This window comes from Eptatretus burgeri, chromosome 5 (assembly GCF_056783735.1).
Source record: "Eptatretus burgeri isolate ZD-2024b chromosome 5, Ebu_testis_v1, whole genome shotgun sequence".
Lineage (NCBI taxonomy): Eukaryota > Metazoa > Chordata > Myxini > Myxiniformes > Myxinidae > Eptatretus > Eptatretus burgeri.
The window spans coordinates 112,091,765-112,108,829 of NC_140965.1; the positions used below are offsets into that span (position 1 = coordinate 112,091,765).

General features: G+C 43.7%; 1 protein-coding gene across 3 annotated transcripts in view; it reads right to left on the reverse strand.

Annotated features, from left to right (window-relative positions):
* Positions 1-17,065, reverse strand: part of LOC147027167 (CUB and sushi domain-containing protein 3-like) — a 1,179,270-nt gene that overhangs the window by 429,928 nt on the left and 732,277 nt on the right. For all 3 annotated transcript variants that reach the window (XM_085883358.1, XM_085883359.1, XM_085883360.1), the window contains 3 exons: positions 9,442-9,629; positions 8,567-8,806; positions 8,216-8,332 (listed from right to left, as the gene is read on the reverse strand). In XM_085883358.1, coding sequence (XP_085739484.1) covers positions 8,216-8,332; positions 8,567-8,806; positions 9,442-9,629 — 545 coding nt within the window. The remainder of the gene's footprint in view (positions 1-8,215; positions 8,333-8,566; positions 8,807-9,441; positions 9,630-17,065) is intronic.

Sequence of the window (17,065 nt, forward strand, 5' to 3'; positions counted from 1 at the left end):
ATGGCAGATGAAGCAGGTTCAGTGGCCGGTGGTTGCTGGATATTTCTACATGTCGCACTGGTTGTGTTCTAACCCTCACAATCTTTCTTCAAATCGCCAAGGGGACGTGTTGTTTGATCCGATCAGCCAACCTTAGTGTTGTTCATTCCACGTACCGAGCTTCACATCGGCACTTAAACTCATAAATAACATTGCTGGTTTGTGAGGTGGGTTGCACATCCTTGTTGACTGACGTCAGCAAACGGCGAGAGGTCAAGATTACTCGGAGTTGCACAGCCAGAAACGTGTTGGACACAATATATTTGATTTGTACTTCAAACCTTCGTGATGATTGCCCTTTCCAGGGCATCCTGAAATAGACTGGACATTTGTCCGGACCAATCTTCCGATATTTTGTCGTGTTTGGAAAGTTGTGTATGTATCTCTCAACTATATGCTCAGGATAACTATTCTCCCCGAGTATATTCATGATTTTGTCAATTTCAGCAGGAAGATTGTCAAACAAGGAAAATATCCCTCCAAGACCGATACTGTCCATGGTGCGATTGGCACAACATGAACTTGCCAAGTGGTTGGGAGAGGTACTGCAACCAGTATTGGATTCACTTTCTCATTTTGTGGTTAAGGATTCCTTCACATTTGCAGAATCAATTAGAGATAAAACACCGACAAGTGAGCACAACATCATGGCATCCTTTGATATTAAAAGCTTGTTCACGAATGTACAATTGACGGAGACGATTGAGATATGCGCACATTTGCTGTATCACACCGATCTGGAACAACCGATGATCTCGGAACACGTCTTCGTGGAATTAATGAACACAGCAACAAGGGAGGTGGAATTCAGTTTTTAACAACATGATGTGTGTTCAAACGGACGGTGTGGCCATGGGTTCTCCATTGGGCCCAGCTCTTGCAAATATCTTTGTAGGCTATCACAAAATGCAGAAACTGACTGGTCGGCAAGGGGTCGATTCCCCCATCGTTAACTATCGGTATGTTGATGACATTTTTGCTTTGATTGAGTGTCGGATGGCATGTGACAATTTCCAGGTATGGCTCAACACTCTCCATCCAGCGCTGAAGTTTACCACGGAGCTGGAATCGTCAAACACGTTACCGTTTTTGGACGTGTTGGTTGATAGATTCAACCTTGGTTTCACAACCTCCGTCAACCGGAAGCCGACTTTCACAGGGCAGTATACTCGGTGGGACTCCGACAGCTCCACGAGGTACAAAATTGCCTTGATCAATATCCTGGTTAACAGAGCACAGAGGATTTGTTCACCTTTGAATATTCCTGCTGAAATTGACAAAATCATGAATATACTCGGTGAGAATGGTTATCCTGAGCATATAGTTAAGAGATACATACACAAGTTTCTAAGCACGACAAAATATCGGCAGATTGGTCCGGACAAATGTCCAGTCTATATCAGGATGCCCTGGAAAGGGTAATCATCACGACGGTTTGAAGTACAAATCAAATATATTGTGTCCAACACGGTTCTGGCTGTGCAACTCCGAGTAATCTTGACCTCTCGCCGTTTGCTGACGTCAGTCAACAAGGATGTGCTCCCCACCTCACAAACCAGCAATGTTATTTATGAGTTTAAGTGCCGATGTGAAGCTCGGTACGTGGAATGAACAACACTAAGGTTGGCTGATCAGATCAAACAACACGTCCCCTTGGCGATTTGAAGAAAGATTGTGAGGGTTAGAACACAACCAGTGCGAGCATGTCGAAATATCCAGCAACCACCGGCCACTGTATCTGCTTCATCTGCCGTTGCACAGCACCTGGTTGCCAGCCCTTTCTGTGCTGACCAGTACAATGCAGAGATGTTCAGGATATTGAGCCGAGGTCGGAGCTCGTTTCATTTACGTATGTTGGAAGCAACCTTCATCCTGACCACCGATCCGATACTATGTCTTCAAAAGTATTTGTGTGATCTCTGTGACTCTTTCAGCATGGAAAGATCAAGGGAAGTAGGGTAACAAATGGTGAATGGATCTCAGGGGAAACCCATCCCCCCTCTCTCCAGGATGTGGTTGCAAACGTCAATCATCGACGAACTCTGCTGCAGACAATGGGAGCTTGAGGTGAAGATGATGACCGACCAATGGGCGTTCGGATTAACCGTGACGTCATTACGGTTGAACTAATCAGTGTCTACCTTATTGAGACCTGCGTATATAAGCACTTCCTCCTTCACCTTCACTTGCTGCGATTTTTACCCTGAAGAGTGCAGCACGAAAAGCTTCGGTCACTATTATGTCGTGTTTGTTTGTATCCATATTGAAACACTGTTTATTGTTCAGCCTTAATTTTAAACAGGAACAATTTCTGAGCTATAACAGAGTTTCCCAATTGCCACAACCAACACGAGAAAGTGAGAGGACAACAGGAACTTCCTTGTGCAGCAGATATCAAAAGGATAAAATTACCCCCGTGCGGGAGTGACAGTCATCTCTGCACGAAAATATATAGCCTCCTGAAGGTAGGGCAGTTTTTGCAAACTTTGAAGTCACGTGACGCGAAAAGGAAAGCGAATATCGAAAATTGGGCCCGACAAAATTTAGAGATTGTCCCATTGATTCATGTGCCACAATCAAATTCAAGATCGCCTGAGAAATGTAGGACGAGATAGATTTTGAAAATCGTCATTTTCGCATGAAAATCGTCATTTTCGCATTTTTTGCCAACTTTGAAGTCACGTGACACAAAAACGAAAGCGAATATCGAAAATCCAGCCCAATCAAAATTTAGATATTGTCCCATAGATTCATATGCTATAATCAAATTCAAGATCGCTTGAGAAATGTAGGAGGAGATAGATTTTGAAAATCGTCATTTTCGCATTTTTTGCCAATTTTGAAGTCACGTGACGCGAAAACGAATCTCGAAAATCCGTCCTGCCCAAATTTAGATATTGTCCCATAGATTCATATGCCACAATCAAATTCAAGATCGCTTGAGAAATGGCAGAGGAGATATAATTTGAAAATCGTCATTTTCGCAACTTCAAAGGCCTCGTGACCTTGACCTTCGGTGACCTTGAAAGTCATACCATCGCGTATGGCTCATCGACCTCTATCAGGATCACTAATGACCAGATCTCCCGCTTCAACTTCATTGTGAACGGACGGACGGACGGATCATCACCTCTACTCTCAACACCAATATTATTAGGTCATGCTCGAAGAGATGACCTAAAAAGGCAAAAAAAGCCACGACTCAGGAAATTATGACAAACACAAGGCTGCCTTCTGTCAAGGACAATCTCAAGGCACTCTGCTGTATTACTCGAAAATAGACGTACCAACATTTTTCGAAAAAAAAAGCTCAGAATAATCTCATACGGCCCAGAGAATAAAAATAAAAGCAAAAGAAAAAAAAATGAAAGCATAAAGACACCTCGATACACCTGCAATAAAGACACCTGTAGACACGAGCAATAAAGACACGTGGAGACACCAGCAATGAAGACACCTGGAGACACCAGCAATGAAGACACCTGGAGACACCAGCAATGAAGACACCTGGAGACACCAGCAATGAAGACACCTGGAGACACCAGCAATAAATACACCTGGAGACACCAGCAATGAAGACACCTGGAGACACCAGCAATGAAGACACCTGGAGACACCAGCAATGAAGACACCTGGAGACACCAGCAATGAAGACACCTGGAGACACCAGCAATGAAGACACCTGGAGACACCAGCAATGAAGACACCTGGAGACACCAGCAATGAAGACACCTGGAGACACCAGCAATGAAGACACCTGGAGACACCAGCAATGAAGACACCTGGAGACACCAGCAATAAATACACCTGGAGACACCAGCAATGAAGACACCTGGAGACACCAGCAATGAAGACACCTGGAGACACCAGCAATGAAGACACCTGGAGACACCAGCAATAAAGACACCTGTAGACACGAGCAATGAAGACACCTGGAGACAGCAGCAATGAAGACACCTGGAGACACCAGCAATAAAGACACCTGGAGACACCAGCAATGAAGACACGAGCAATGAAGACACTTCAAGACACCAGCAATAAAGACACCTGGAGACACCAGCAATGAAGACACCTGGAGACACCAGCAATAAAGACACCTGGAGACACCAGCAATGAAGACACCTGGAGACACCAGCAATGAAGACACCTGGAGACACCAGCAATAAAGACACCAGCAATAAAGACACCTGGAGACACCAGCAATGAAGACACCTGGAGACACCAGCAATGAAGACACCTGGAGACACCAGCAATGAAGACACCTGGAGACACCAGCAATGAAGACACCTGGAGACACCAGCAATGAAGACACCTGGAGACACCAGCAATGAAGACACCTGGAGACACCAGCAATGAAGACACCTGGAGACACCAGCAATGAAGACACCTGGAGACACCAGCAATGAAGACACCTGGAGACACCATCAATGAAGACACCTGGAGACACCAGCAATAAAGACACCTGGAGACACGAGCAATAAAGACACCTGGAGACACCAGCAATGAAGACACCTGGAGACACCAGCAATAAAGACACCTGGAGACACAAGCAATAAAGACACCTGTAGACACCAGCAATGAAGACACCTGGAGACACCAGCAATAAAGACACCTGGAGGAGACGCCAGCAATGAAGACATCTTGATAAAACGCTTTCAACATATTTTATCGAGCAGATGTACCAAATGACAGGTGACGGGTGGCGTGGGATTTTGATAGGGTAACAGGCCGATCGAACAGATTTCATATTTTCCCACATCAATGATGGGTATGCTAACTGTAGACGTTTGCTACTGCCTGCAGGAAAAAAAAATGAGGAATTTTCCCTGCAGATATAAACAATTCTGCCTCCAGCATCTTGTATCGAATGCCTCATATTTTGTTTTCCTTTTGGCATCCATTGAACTGTTGGCAGCATCTCTGTAAAACTTTTAGAATGCTCCATTTTATGTCGTCTGTGGAGCCACTTGAAGAGAGGGTTGGAATGGAGGTGGAGCATGCTCCAGAGACAAACTTGACAAGGCACCACCAGGTTTTATCGGAAGGGGACGAGATATTTTTCTGACTCAACCATCACCATGCACCAGCAAAGATTTCAAAGAAGCATAAAAGTATCACCCCACATGCTCACAGTACGAATAATTTGACAGGATCAACGGTTGATGGGATATGTAAAATGTAAAATCTACATGTCCCAAGGACAGGCAAGAAAAAAAGCCGCCCTGGTAGTATTATTTCACGGGACATGAACACACCACCTGATGCATTGCTTCCTGTTGATTAGGGCAGGGATTTAAAATCTGCTCATGATGCCTATGATAACTCTTAAACTATGCCACTGAGAAACTTGTGCAAATACGACACATTGATGATTAACCAGTATAAAATGGACAAATCAACACAGTATTTGGGATATGAACCTGGGAATCCGATATCACACGGAAATATATATTTATGGCAACATCACCCACACCCCTTACAATTTCTCACTCAACATGAAAGTTTATTTCAACATCAGTTTATTAAATGTCCAATTCAAACTTGTTACCACCACCAACAAGAAAATAATGGTCGATATAAGGAAGAGGTTCACAAGGTAGAGGAGAGCCAACCCAAAAGAGGCAATATGCATGCAGATATCTGCGATCACCAAGCGATCACCAAGGGTAATCCTCCCCCAACTGGAGGAGTCTTACCCTTGGCTCGTGATCCATTGATGGCCATACTTTTTTTTCGGACCACCATATGATCTTGACCTTCAATATTTATGGATAGAGTATAAACAAAGAAAATGTGTCCCCATCTACAATGTATCCATAAAACTCAACATCATGAAAATCAGAGGAAAATTATTTAAGATCAAAAAAGTGTTTTTTTGTTAATTAGGTCACAATCCAAAAAAAGTAGGTCAAGGACACAAAACAAATATTGGGTGCACAGCTTCAGTGGAGGTCCACTATTATGATGCAAGATGATCTTGGAAGGCCAATTGGTCTTTGAGATTCCACAATGGCAAAATTGAGCGATGACAAAAAACGTGTTTTTATTTCAGACAGCTATTTGACTTTGACCTTTAACCTGGAGGAGAATGATGAAAATTAAGTGTAAATGCACCTTGCTCAAGTCTATATAGGGAGAGCAATTTTGTTTTGATTAGCAATCCTTCATCAAGTTTTGGTGGAAAAGGTTAAAATGTCTAAAATTTGGTCATGACCTTTAAATTATGTCACGGTCAAAAAAAAATGTCAACACCGCAAACTTTTTATTCCCATTATTGATGAAAATTTTCATTCCGAAAGTCCCAGCCAGTTCAGAGATACACCTCAGACATTGGCAGAAAAAAAAAACAAAGGGAGAAAAACCTAAATGGTGGTTGAGTAATTTGAGGGGTGTAAAACCTTAAAGTTTAACCTGGAGGGGTAAGTTAATTACGCTTAAATGCACCTTGTTGTCAGCTATCGAGTGAGGGCGTTTTAATTCTGATCGGACAAACCTTGATCAAATTTTGGTGAAAAATATTAAAATGTCTATAATTGGGTCACAACCTTTAAAATTAGGTCAAGGTCAAAAAAAACATCAACCCTGCGTACTTTGTATTTCCATTACCGAGGGAAAATTTCACCCCGAATGTCCTTGGACATTGGAAGAAAAAAATTACCCCTGTGTGGGGGTGACGGTCATCTCTAGAATGTTTTTTACTATCATAATCGATGAACCGTTGCCAGATATCTCCTAAAATGACAGACTAGATAGGTTTTGAAAATGGCGACTTTCACAACTTTCGTGACCTCGTGACCTTGACCCTGACCTCGAATCTGGGAAAAAATATGTTGTTGGGTATCACTCATCGACCTCTACCCACATCCCAAATTTCATCAAGATCGGAAGTAAAAAGTTTTCTTTGTACCGGGAGGTGTTTTTGACCATCTTCCAGGTTACGTGGCGGCCAAACAGGACGGAAATTCAAAAATCTGTCCAGTTTTTTTCTATCATAATCAATAAACAGTTGCCGAATATCTTGTAGAATGGCAGACTAGATAGGTTTTGAAAATGGCGATGTTTATAACTTACGTGACGTCGTGACCTCGTCCCTGACCTTGAACCCGGACAAAAGTTATATCATTGTGCAACACTCATCGACCTCTACCCACATACTAAGTTTCATCAAGATCGGAAAGAAAAATTGTTGACGGACGGACGTACGGACGGACGGACATTTGGTCTGGCTTTATGAGGTCATCTCGGGAGATGACCTAAAAAGTGAGAAAAACCTAAATGGTGGTTCCTACTCTTAGGAGTGTAAGTTAGGATGGCTAGCTTGGGCTCTTAGGGTCCTGAGTTCGAGCCCGGTTGGCCACTGAATTAACACCTGGTGGGGTTGACTCAGCCTGTCATCCTTCTGAGGTCAGCGAAATGAGTTCCATTGTACTGGTATCGGGGCACAGCATCAGCGGTATAGTCATGCCCTAACAAAATGATAGCTACCCGGCAGCCAAGCTGCTGTACACAAGAAGAAGAAGGGGTTTAAGACCTTGATCTTTAACCCAGACGGTTATGATGTGAATTGAAGCTAAATGCGGCTTCCTATAGGCTCTCTGGAGAGGACAATTTTGTTCTGATCGGAAAACATTCTTCGAGTTGTGTTGAAAATTTTTATAACGGCTATAATTAGGTCATGATAATAAAAATTAGGTCAAAGTAAAAAAACACTATTTTGACCCACAGACTTTCTCTTCCCATTATTTATGCAAAATGAAATTCCAAAAGTCTCAGCCGGCTGCAAGATACAGCTCAAAAATTGATATAGTTCAGAAATTGGGAGCATTGAGAGTGTAGGAAGAGACAAAAATTTTAAATGGTGCTTTCTTACTCCAAGGGGCCGAAGAAACTCTGTGGTACCATTAAAATTGGGGGTGCTAATTGTAGAAACAAACCCACCAACAGCAATTAGCTTTCCCTTAAGATGGAGGGGTGGGGGGTTAATTATTATGTGGGAGTGCAATTATTTATTGGACAACACTTACAAAATTATTGTCCTCATCAGTGAGATAAAGTGGTTGGTCAAGGTCAGAGCCAAGCTCAGGTGAACTTGACAGCTTCAGAATACCATAATAGAATGCATCGCAAAGAAAGAACAAACGAGCCCAAATGAGGCAGAGTTTCTAACAAAGCCTACCATGTCCATCAGCAACAGTGATGCGGTAGAGGCAACTTTGTGATGCTGGATAGTTGTCTGGGAAACCAGGAGACAAAATTGTGCCAAAGTCTCCAGTCACATGACCTCCACATTGAGCTGTGGGTGAAGGTCAAGGATGATGCTTTGTTCTTTGTAGAGGATATGCTATTGCTCCCAGAATGTCTATTGTAAAACAATGGTCACATTCTGTTTACATGCAAATCCCACAGCACATGGAATGGAACTGTGAGCCATCGTTTCAAGAACAACTGGTTCAGAAAGACCATAAGTTATCGCAGGTTAAAAATAATCATAAACAGAGTAGAAAAGGAATTCTCTGCATATTCTCACCCTCACAGGTTGGTGGTGGATAATCCCAAGTGGGTCTGGCATCAGCCCCTGCTGCTACACAAGTCAGGGTGGATCGACCTTGGAGGATGTAGCCATCCTCACAAACAAAAGTAATTGTGGAGCCAAGATGAGATGATCCAGGAAGTGAAGATGCAGACAGTGACGAACCAAGGACTGGTCCGTTAACGCGAGAGGCATTCCGCACATGATCTGGCTGGTAGCAAGACTCACGAGCCTTCTCTGGGGAAAGAGTCAGTTTAGGGAGAAGAATACAGCAAAGAAAAAGGAAGAGAAAGAAAAGAACAAAGGTGATGGATTGGGCAAGGGAATAGAGCAACAGAATAAATACAACACACAGTAAAAGGTTTCTCCACACCACAATGTAAAACAGACAATCATCTCACGATGCAAATGGATCATGATTCTTCAAGCATTACAGGGCACAGTGGTTTGAGAACAATGAGGATCTGAACGAGGAAATGTTGTTAATCCTTCACTGTAATCAAAGTGATGATGATGTCAGAAGAAAAACCCTAATCTTTTTGGAAAAGGTAATGTAGTGTTGTTAGTAGGTACAACTAATGCAATCAGATAGCACAACCAACTTATATGGTCAACTTGGAATTCATGTTCCATGAGAGAGCACTTGCTGCTTGGAAGTGCATTAAACGATAAAATTTTAATCCCATTCAATTCCACTGGAAATGAGACGCGGGATTATCAGCTATGAGATAGGCATGATATTAACATAGTTCTGTTGTTACAATAAATGGACAAGATTAAAGGGAAATAAATAACAATGCATCACACCAAAAAAAAAAAAATGACGAATAAAAAAACAAAAGTGACAAAAGAGAAAGGAAATTCCTCCTCACCCTGGTACTCCAGGTGAAAACCAGCATGACCGACAGTTCCATCGCTGCGGAAGACCAGGTGGAGGTCGCCGCCTGAGCTCTCGAGTCGTGGCGGGAGGCCTGAACCGTGGAAGGACCCAAGGAGCACGGCATACTCATCAGGCCCGTCATAGACATCCAGGAAATCGTAGCCACTCTCGAGGTCAAAACTGCGGAAACAGTGAAAATATAGAGAACGAAGCTCAGCCTTTATTTTATAAGGCAATGCAATGCTGATTACACCTCATCTTCAATAAACTGCTGAGAAGCGATCAAAACCAAAAACCAATTGGACAAAGTTTCAGGTCATCTACCTTCGTTTGAAATCATCTCGAGGCTTCAGCTAAGACCTGCATCGGTCGCACAAGTAATATGATCCACCATAAGCAAGGCAGTCGCTCAAGGAATGTCGTTACGCTCTGGTACGTCTGATGGGGTGAATTTCCTTTCCAATTGCATCACGTCACAAAGCAACGTTCAGTGGGGCTGAATGAACGCACCACTGCAATGCTTTTGCTTCAATGTCGATCCATTTTCCTCATTAACTGATACCCATGTAGGTTTTTTTTTTATAGGAATATTGCGATTCCATCCGCTCTTATGGATTATTTTCCAATTCCACAAGGTTATGCTTTCATCCCTGTCTGTCTGTGAGCAGGATATCTCAAATAGTTATGCATGGATTTGGACAAAACCTCGTGGGCAGGTTGAGTGCGTGACAAGAACGAATTGATTCGATTTTTGGGAAAAGATCTGGAACCGGATCAGGATCCGAGAATTATTAAAGCAATTCTTCACAATTGAGAGATCGCATCAAAATCTACATTGAGCATGATGTTGCAAAAGGTTATGAACGGGTTATGATAAAACTTGTTGGACGAGTTGGTTCGGTGAGAAGGACAAGCCGATTCGATTCTGGTTCAGGTCCGGATATGCCTGGTGTTGGCTTAATGGTTAGGGTGGTGGGCTTTGGATCCAAGGATTTTAATCCAACTCCAAAGCTAAATGCCAAGTTGAACCCGAGCTCAGTGACATCATGACACTCCAACAAGAGTTCAAACTTTATAAGCACCTTAGCCTAATGGGGGAATTTTTCACAGTTACAGCAAGCTCAGTATACGAAGCTAGATAAGAGGCAAAAGTGCGTGATGAAAATTTGTGTGTCCACACACGGCATACGAAGACCAATGAGCTCAGAATGTGAGGACAGATTAAAAATGACGAACGTGATGAAAATTTTGAGAAAGTTTTTGAAAACTATCTTTTTGTTACTTCTGCCACCGAAGGTGGAAGGACATTATGTTTTCTCCCTTGTATGTCTGTCTGTTTGTTTGTGAACAAAATATCTCAAAAAGTTTGGGAAAATGTGGACGAAATTTTGTGGAGAGCTTGGATATGTGACGAGGACAAAGAATAGATTTCGGTGAAGATCCAAATCCGTATCTGGAGCTGAGAATTTTCAAAGTGATTCTTCACCAATGGGAGATTGGTCCAAAAACGACATATAGCAGGATATCTCAAAAAATTGTGGACAGATTCGGACGAACCTTGATGGGCAGGTTGGGGATGTAACAAGGAAGAATTGATTAGACGTTGGTGAAGATCTGAATCAGGAACCGGATCCGAGAATTTGTTTAAAGTGATTTCTCACCATTGAGTGATAGAGAGAAAATGACAGAGACACAACCAGTCAAAAGTTTCAGAACACCCCCATTTTTCAGTTTTTATTGAAATTTAAGCAGTTCAAGTCCAGTGAATAACCTGAAAAGGTACAAAGCGAAGCGGTAAACTGCCAGAGGTTAAAAAAAGCTTAGGTTCCCAGAAACTAAAAAATAATGTTAATTTCAGAGTTGTTAAAAAAGGCCCTTTTCAGGGAACAAGTAATGGGTTAACAACTGCAGCTGTTCTGCAGCAATAGAAGTAAATTAAGCCTTGAAAGTTGATGCAAACAATTCCTACAGGTGTCCCAATTTTTGTTGATAAGTTACTCACTCTCCATCTGTATAAAAGCAGTGTTGGAACAGACCGTGTTGTTACACCCTCTGAAGCATGATTTGGACAATATTGCAATGCAGGAAGGAGTATATTGCAATCATACTGGCGAGAAAAAGATAATTGACAAAGGAAGACAGACAGACCATTATAACCCTTAAAAGTGTAGGTCATTCTTTTAGAGAAATTGTAAAGTCAGCCAAAGTGTCAGTGAGTACAGTTTCCAACACCATCAAAAGGCTCTTGTAAACTGGAGGAAACTCTGACAATAAGAGGTCTGGCAGACTAAAAGTCACAACACAATCAGAAGACAAGTTTCTGAGAGTCAACAGTTTGTGTGATTGGCGGCTCACAGGACAGCAGCTTCAAGCACAGCTTAACACTGGTTGAAGTAAGGAAGTCTCAGTTTCAACTGTGAAGAGAAGACTTAGATCTGCAGGATTGACAGGTCGAGTGGCAGGAAGAAAGCCATTGCTGAGATTGCAAAATAAGAAAAAGAGGCTTGCCTGGGCCATGAAGCACCACCAGTGGACTACTGAAAAATGGAAGAATCTCTTATGGACTGATTATAAAAATTTGAAATCTTCGGTTCATCACGCAGGGTTTTTGTACGCCGTCGAGTAGGCAAAAGGATGGTTCCTCAGTGTGTGACACCAACTGTCAAGCATGGAGGAGGAAGCGTGATGATCTGGGGCTCTTTTGCTGGATCCAGAGTCGGCAACTTGACAGAGTGACTGGCACCCTGAACCAAAAGGGCTACCACAGTATTTTGCAGCGCCATACAATACCCTCTGGTCTACACCTAGTTGGTCAGGGGTTCATCCCACAGCAAGATAACGACCCAAAACATACCTCCAGGCTATGTGAGAACTACCTTTGAAGAAAAGAACAAGACGGTAGGCTTCAAATCATGGAATGGCCAGCACAGTCTCCAGACTTGAACTCCATCGAGCTGGTTTGGGATGAACTGGACAGAAGGGTGAAAGCAAAGCAACCTACAGGTGCAACACGTTTGTGGGAACTTCCGCAACATTGTTGGGAAGAACTTTCCAAACAATATTTGATTTCCATTGCAGAAAGAATGCCACAAGTATGTTCGGCTGTTATATCTGCAAAAGGTGGCTACTTTGATGAGTCAAAAATTTAGATTAAACTTTGTTCAACAAAAGATTCCATGATTTCTTTTTTATCTTCAATCGTTTATTTGTTCTACGCTTTAATTTCAGAGTAAATTGAAACATTAAACTGCTTAAATTTCAGTAAAAACTGGAAAAATGGGGGTGATCTAAAACTTTTGACTGGTAGTGTAGCAGGTCAGGTATGGGAGGATGCACCGCAGCAGCATGTTGCTGCATACACTTTCCGCCGGAACTCCAAGGGCCTCTGTCTGGCCATCCCCCAGACAGATGCCTGGCCCATCCCCATCTCCATGAGATGTGATCAATCTGCTGCAACAACAAGGCAAGAGGTTGGCCCATTGGCCTCCACCACTCAAGAAGCTTCCTCGCTGAGAGAATCTGGTGAGCAGGATTAGCATCAGGAAAATGAGTCAAATGTCCACACAGCCACAGCTGACACTCACAGACTATGCAGGATCTTAATTTTGACCCAGGAAACCTATAATCCTCGCGGCTTCGACTCCTCATTCAGCACCTCGAGGGCCCCCAAAAGGATATCTGGAATCTCCGCAAAGATGACTGCATCATCTGCGAAATCAAGGTCAGAGATGTTGACATTCCCAAACGATGCACCGCAGCTTGATCTCTCTGACATCCTCCCCAGAATCCAGTCCATACAAGTGCTGAAAAGTGTGGGGGCCAGTACACACCCCTGACAAATTCCAGTAACAACTGGAAATAAGTCAGAGATGGTACCACCACATCTCACAGCACTCTCAGTACCAGAGTCTTGTTCAGACATCAGATCAATCAGTTTTGATGGCACCCTACGAAGACCAAGAATCCTCCAGAGGGCATCCCGATTCACTGAATCAAATGCTTTGCAGAGATCAACATAGGCTGTAAGCAGCCCTGCCGAAACTCTCGTCTGTGTTCAGTGAAGACCCGAAGAGCAAGGATACGGTCAATCGTTGACCTCTTTGGTGTAAAGCCTGACTGCTCTGGACGCTGGTGCTCAAGCAGATGGTGGCGAACCCTATCAAGAATTATCCGAGCAAAAACCTTGCCCTGCACTGAGAGCAGCGTCACCCCTCGGTAGTTGTTGCAGTCTTGGCGATCACCCTTCCCTTTCCAGAGAGGTACAACAAGGCCCCTCTTCTAATCAGTTGGGATGATGCCTGTGTTTCAGGCAGAGCACAAAACTGCATGCAACGACACGAGTTACAGCATTTCCACCAGCCTTGAGAAGTTCAGCATGGATGCCACAGATCCCTGGAGCTTTACCCCCATTTCAACCAGTTCACTGCAGCCTGTGTTTCCACAAACGAAGGTGGACCACAGTTAATTGGAGGGTCAGCAATATGGATTGTAACACCCCTGATGTCCAACGGGACAGCTGGTGGATCAGCCTGGTAAAACCACTCAAAGTAACCGTCCCAGCGGGCCTTCACTTCAGACTCCTCTGTCAAGAGCCTACCATTCTCTGCTCTAACCGCAGTACACTGAGGGATGGGCTTGGATGAACGCAATGCACGGATTCCCCTGTAAGCAGGACGAGAATAACTTGACGACAGGTGATGCTCTACACCCTCACAGATTCTCACACATAGGCCTCCCTGTCCACCCTTAGCGCACGTACAGTTTTATGCCTCAGCTCCCTGAACAGCTCAGCTCTGCCATTCAGCCTGGACCTGTGACTCTGGGCAATGGTATCCGGTGTCCCTTAGGAGACCAAATTCTTCTTCACCCTCCAGTGAGTTCCAAGGCATCTCCCAGCAACATCAAGGACGGTGATCTTAAAGGCACTCCACAACTCTTCAGAACCCCCCCCCCCAAATCTCCACTCAGCCTGGTCACAAACTCCTCAGCTGCCATCTCATCCTTGAGCTTGCCAACATCCAGCCTTGGCTGGGGTGGTACCATGCTCCTGGATTTAAGGAGCAACTTTCGAGTTGCTACAACAATTCGTTGGTCAGTATTGAGGATCAGAGCACTCCAGTTGACCCTATAGTTCTGGATCAACCTCCTGCGACCATCAACGAGCACATGATCAATCTCCTTTTCCACACCACCAGTGATGGAATACCAAGTCCAGCGATGAGCTTGTGTGCACTGAAACCATGAACCGTCCACCCTAAGTCGATGACTTCTTGCAAAGTCAAGGAACTTAGTGCTATTCATGTTCACAATTCCAGACCTATGGAGACCAACACATGTCTCATAACCATCCCTATCACTTCCAGTCGATGCATTGAAATCTCCCAAGACTGGAAGTGTATCTCGCCTGGGGCACTGATCAACCACAGACTTGAGTGTGGCATAGAATGCATCCTTCACGGTGAGATCACTTGCCTCCGGAAGAGCATAAACAGCGACCAGGGAAATGACACTCAAGGAGTGACGAATCCTTCGTCTCATAATTCACTCGTTCACCGGTGTTACCTCAATTATCATTGGGGTCAGCTTCTTGGACACATCTACAGCAAATCCTTGAGTATGGTAACCATCAGAGCGACCAGACCAATAGTAGGTGTAACCACCCACCACGATCTCGCCGCAATCCGGTCTCCGAACCTCAGAGAGAGCTGCAATCCTGATGTCCAAACGCTTGAGTTCAGATGATAACAGAGACAGGTGATCATCCTCTCTTTGGGATAGGACATTCCAGGCACCCACCTGAAGGGACCGCTTCAGGTTAACCCAAGGAGACCGCCGTCTGGTGGACGATACCTCAGCACCACTCCGACACACTCTTCTGCATTCTGACCCGGGAATGTTACCCAGTGGTTTCCCTCCTATCATCAAAGATTGGGGGTCCCGAAGGCTTTGCCCCAATCCCATCATGCGGTGAGCTGCCCTGCGAAGGGAAGCTGCACAGGAGGTACTCCCACGGAGTGGGTTTTCTGATTTTTTTTATGCTTCTGGAATGGTATGTGGAAAGAAGGGTGTTACGGTGGCTGGAATATAAATCCCGCCACCAACCTCCTAATATGAAGTAACCCAACTGCAGGAGGAAGTCCGTAGACACAGTTTGGCACAATATATGGATGGCCGTTGGCCCACAAGGAGCTCCTCCACCCTTTGACAGGTTTTGTTCTTCGTCCTGCTGGGTGTCCACATCATCCACCCACCTCACCAAGAAACTTGGTGGGGGAGACGCTTTCGTCGCCGACAACCCGATATAGCAGGATATCTCAAAAAGTTGTGGACGGATTCGGATGAAACTTGGTGGGCGAGTTGGTTAAGTGTCAAGAACCAGCCAATTAAATTTTAATTCAGATCCAACTCCAGATCCAGCCTATCAGTAAAACACAAAACATCAATTAATCAGCCGAGCACATAACCAACTCACATAAGGAACGAAAAGTTCGTTGTAAGTTCCTTTGCTGTTGCATTACACTGGAATTACTTCTTGCCATGAAAACATCTTCAACATTAATGTCTTCATGGTTGATGACCAGATACTCGGTGCAAAATGCACTGTTGTGTAAACACAAGGAATGCGAGATGACAGTTGATTAGGGAGAAAGGTATGTTCCGAACAGTATCCAAAAGCCAGAATTATCAAAACTGTTCAAATTTATATCCCGAAAACATTTTAGAACAGTGAGAAATTTATGTCAAAATGTGCATTCTTCCATTGGGAAATGTAAACAAACAAAATATATACAAAAGATGAAGTAAAAAGTGGAATATTTCCCATGGTGAAGAAACAAGACGGTCACAGAAATAACAAGAACAGCAGTCGGTGGAGCACATACCTCCGTCAAGCTGAACAGTTTATGTTTTGGATCCCACTGATAGTCCGTATTTGCATCCAGACCTTAACCAAAATCGAATCGGTTTGTTCTCGTCACCGACCCAACTAATCCACCGTGTTTCATTTGAACCTGTCCACAACGTTTTGAGATGTTGCGCTCTGTATTGTTTTGGTCCCATTTCTCAATGATGAATTTCATCACTTCTAAAAATTAAAAAATTCTAGTCTCCAGATTTGAATTCGGGTCTTCAACCAAAATCGAATGACTTCTTCCTTGTGACCTTTTTGAGATACCATGCTATGTATTGTTTAGGCTTCATTTCTTAATGGTGAAATCACTTCCAAAATTATCGGATCTGGATTCGGATCCAGATCTTCACCAAAATGGAATCAATTCTTCCTTGCCAAACGACGTACCTGTCCACTAAGGTTCGTTTGAATCCATCCGTAACTTTTTGAAATATCGAGCTGTATATATCGGTTTAGCCCTATATCTCAATGGTGAAGAATCACTTTTAAAATTCTCGTCGCCGGATCTGGATATTGACCAGAATCTAATCATTTCTTCCTTGTCACAGACCAAACCTGTCCACCAAGTTTCGTTAAAATCCATCTGCAACTTTTTGAAATATCCTGTTTGCAGACATATAAAGAAACAAAGACAAATAGACAGGCAGTCGTCGAAACATAACCTCCTTCTCCCTTCGGTGGTGGAGGTAAGAAGTATGTTACTTGC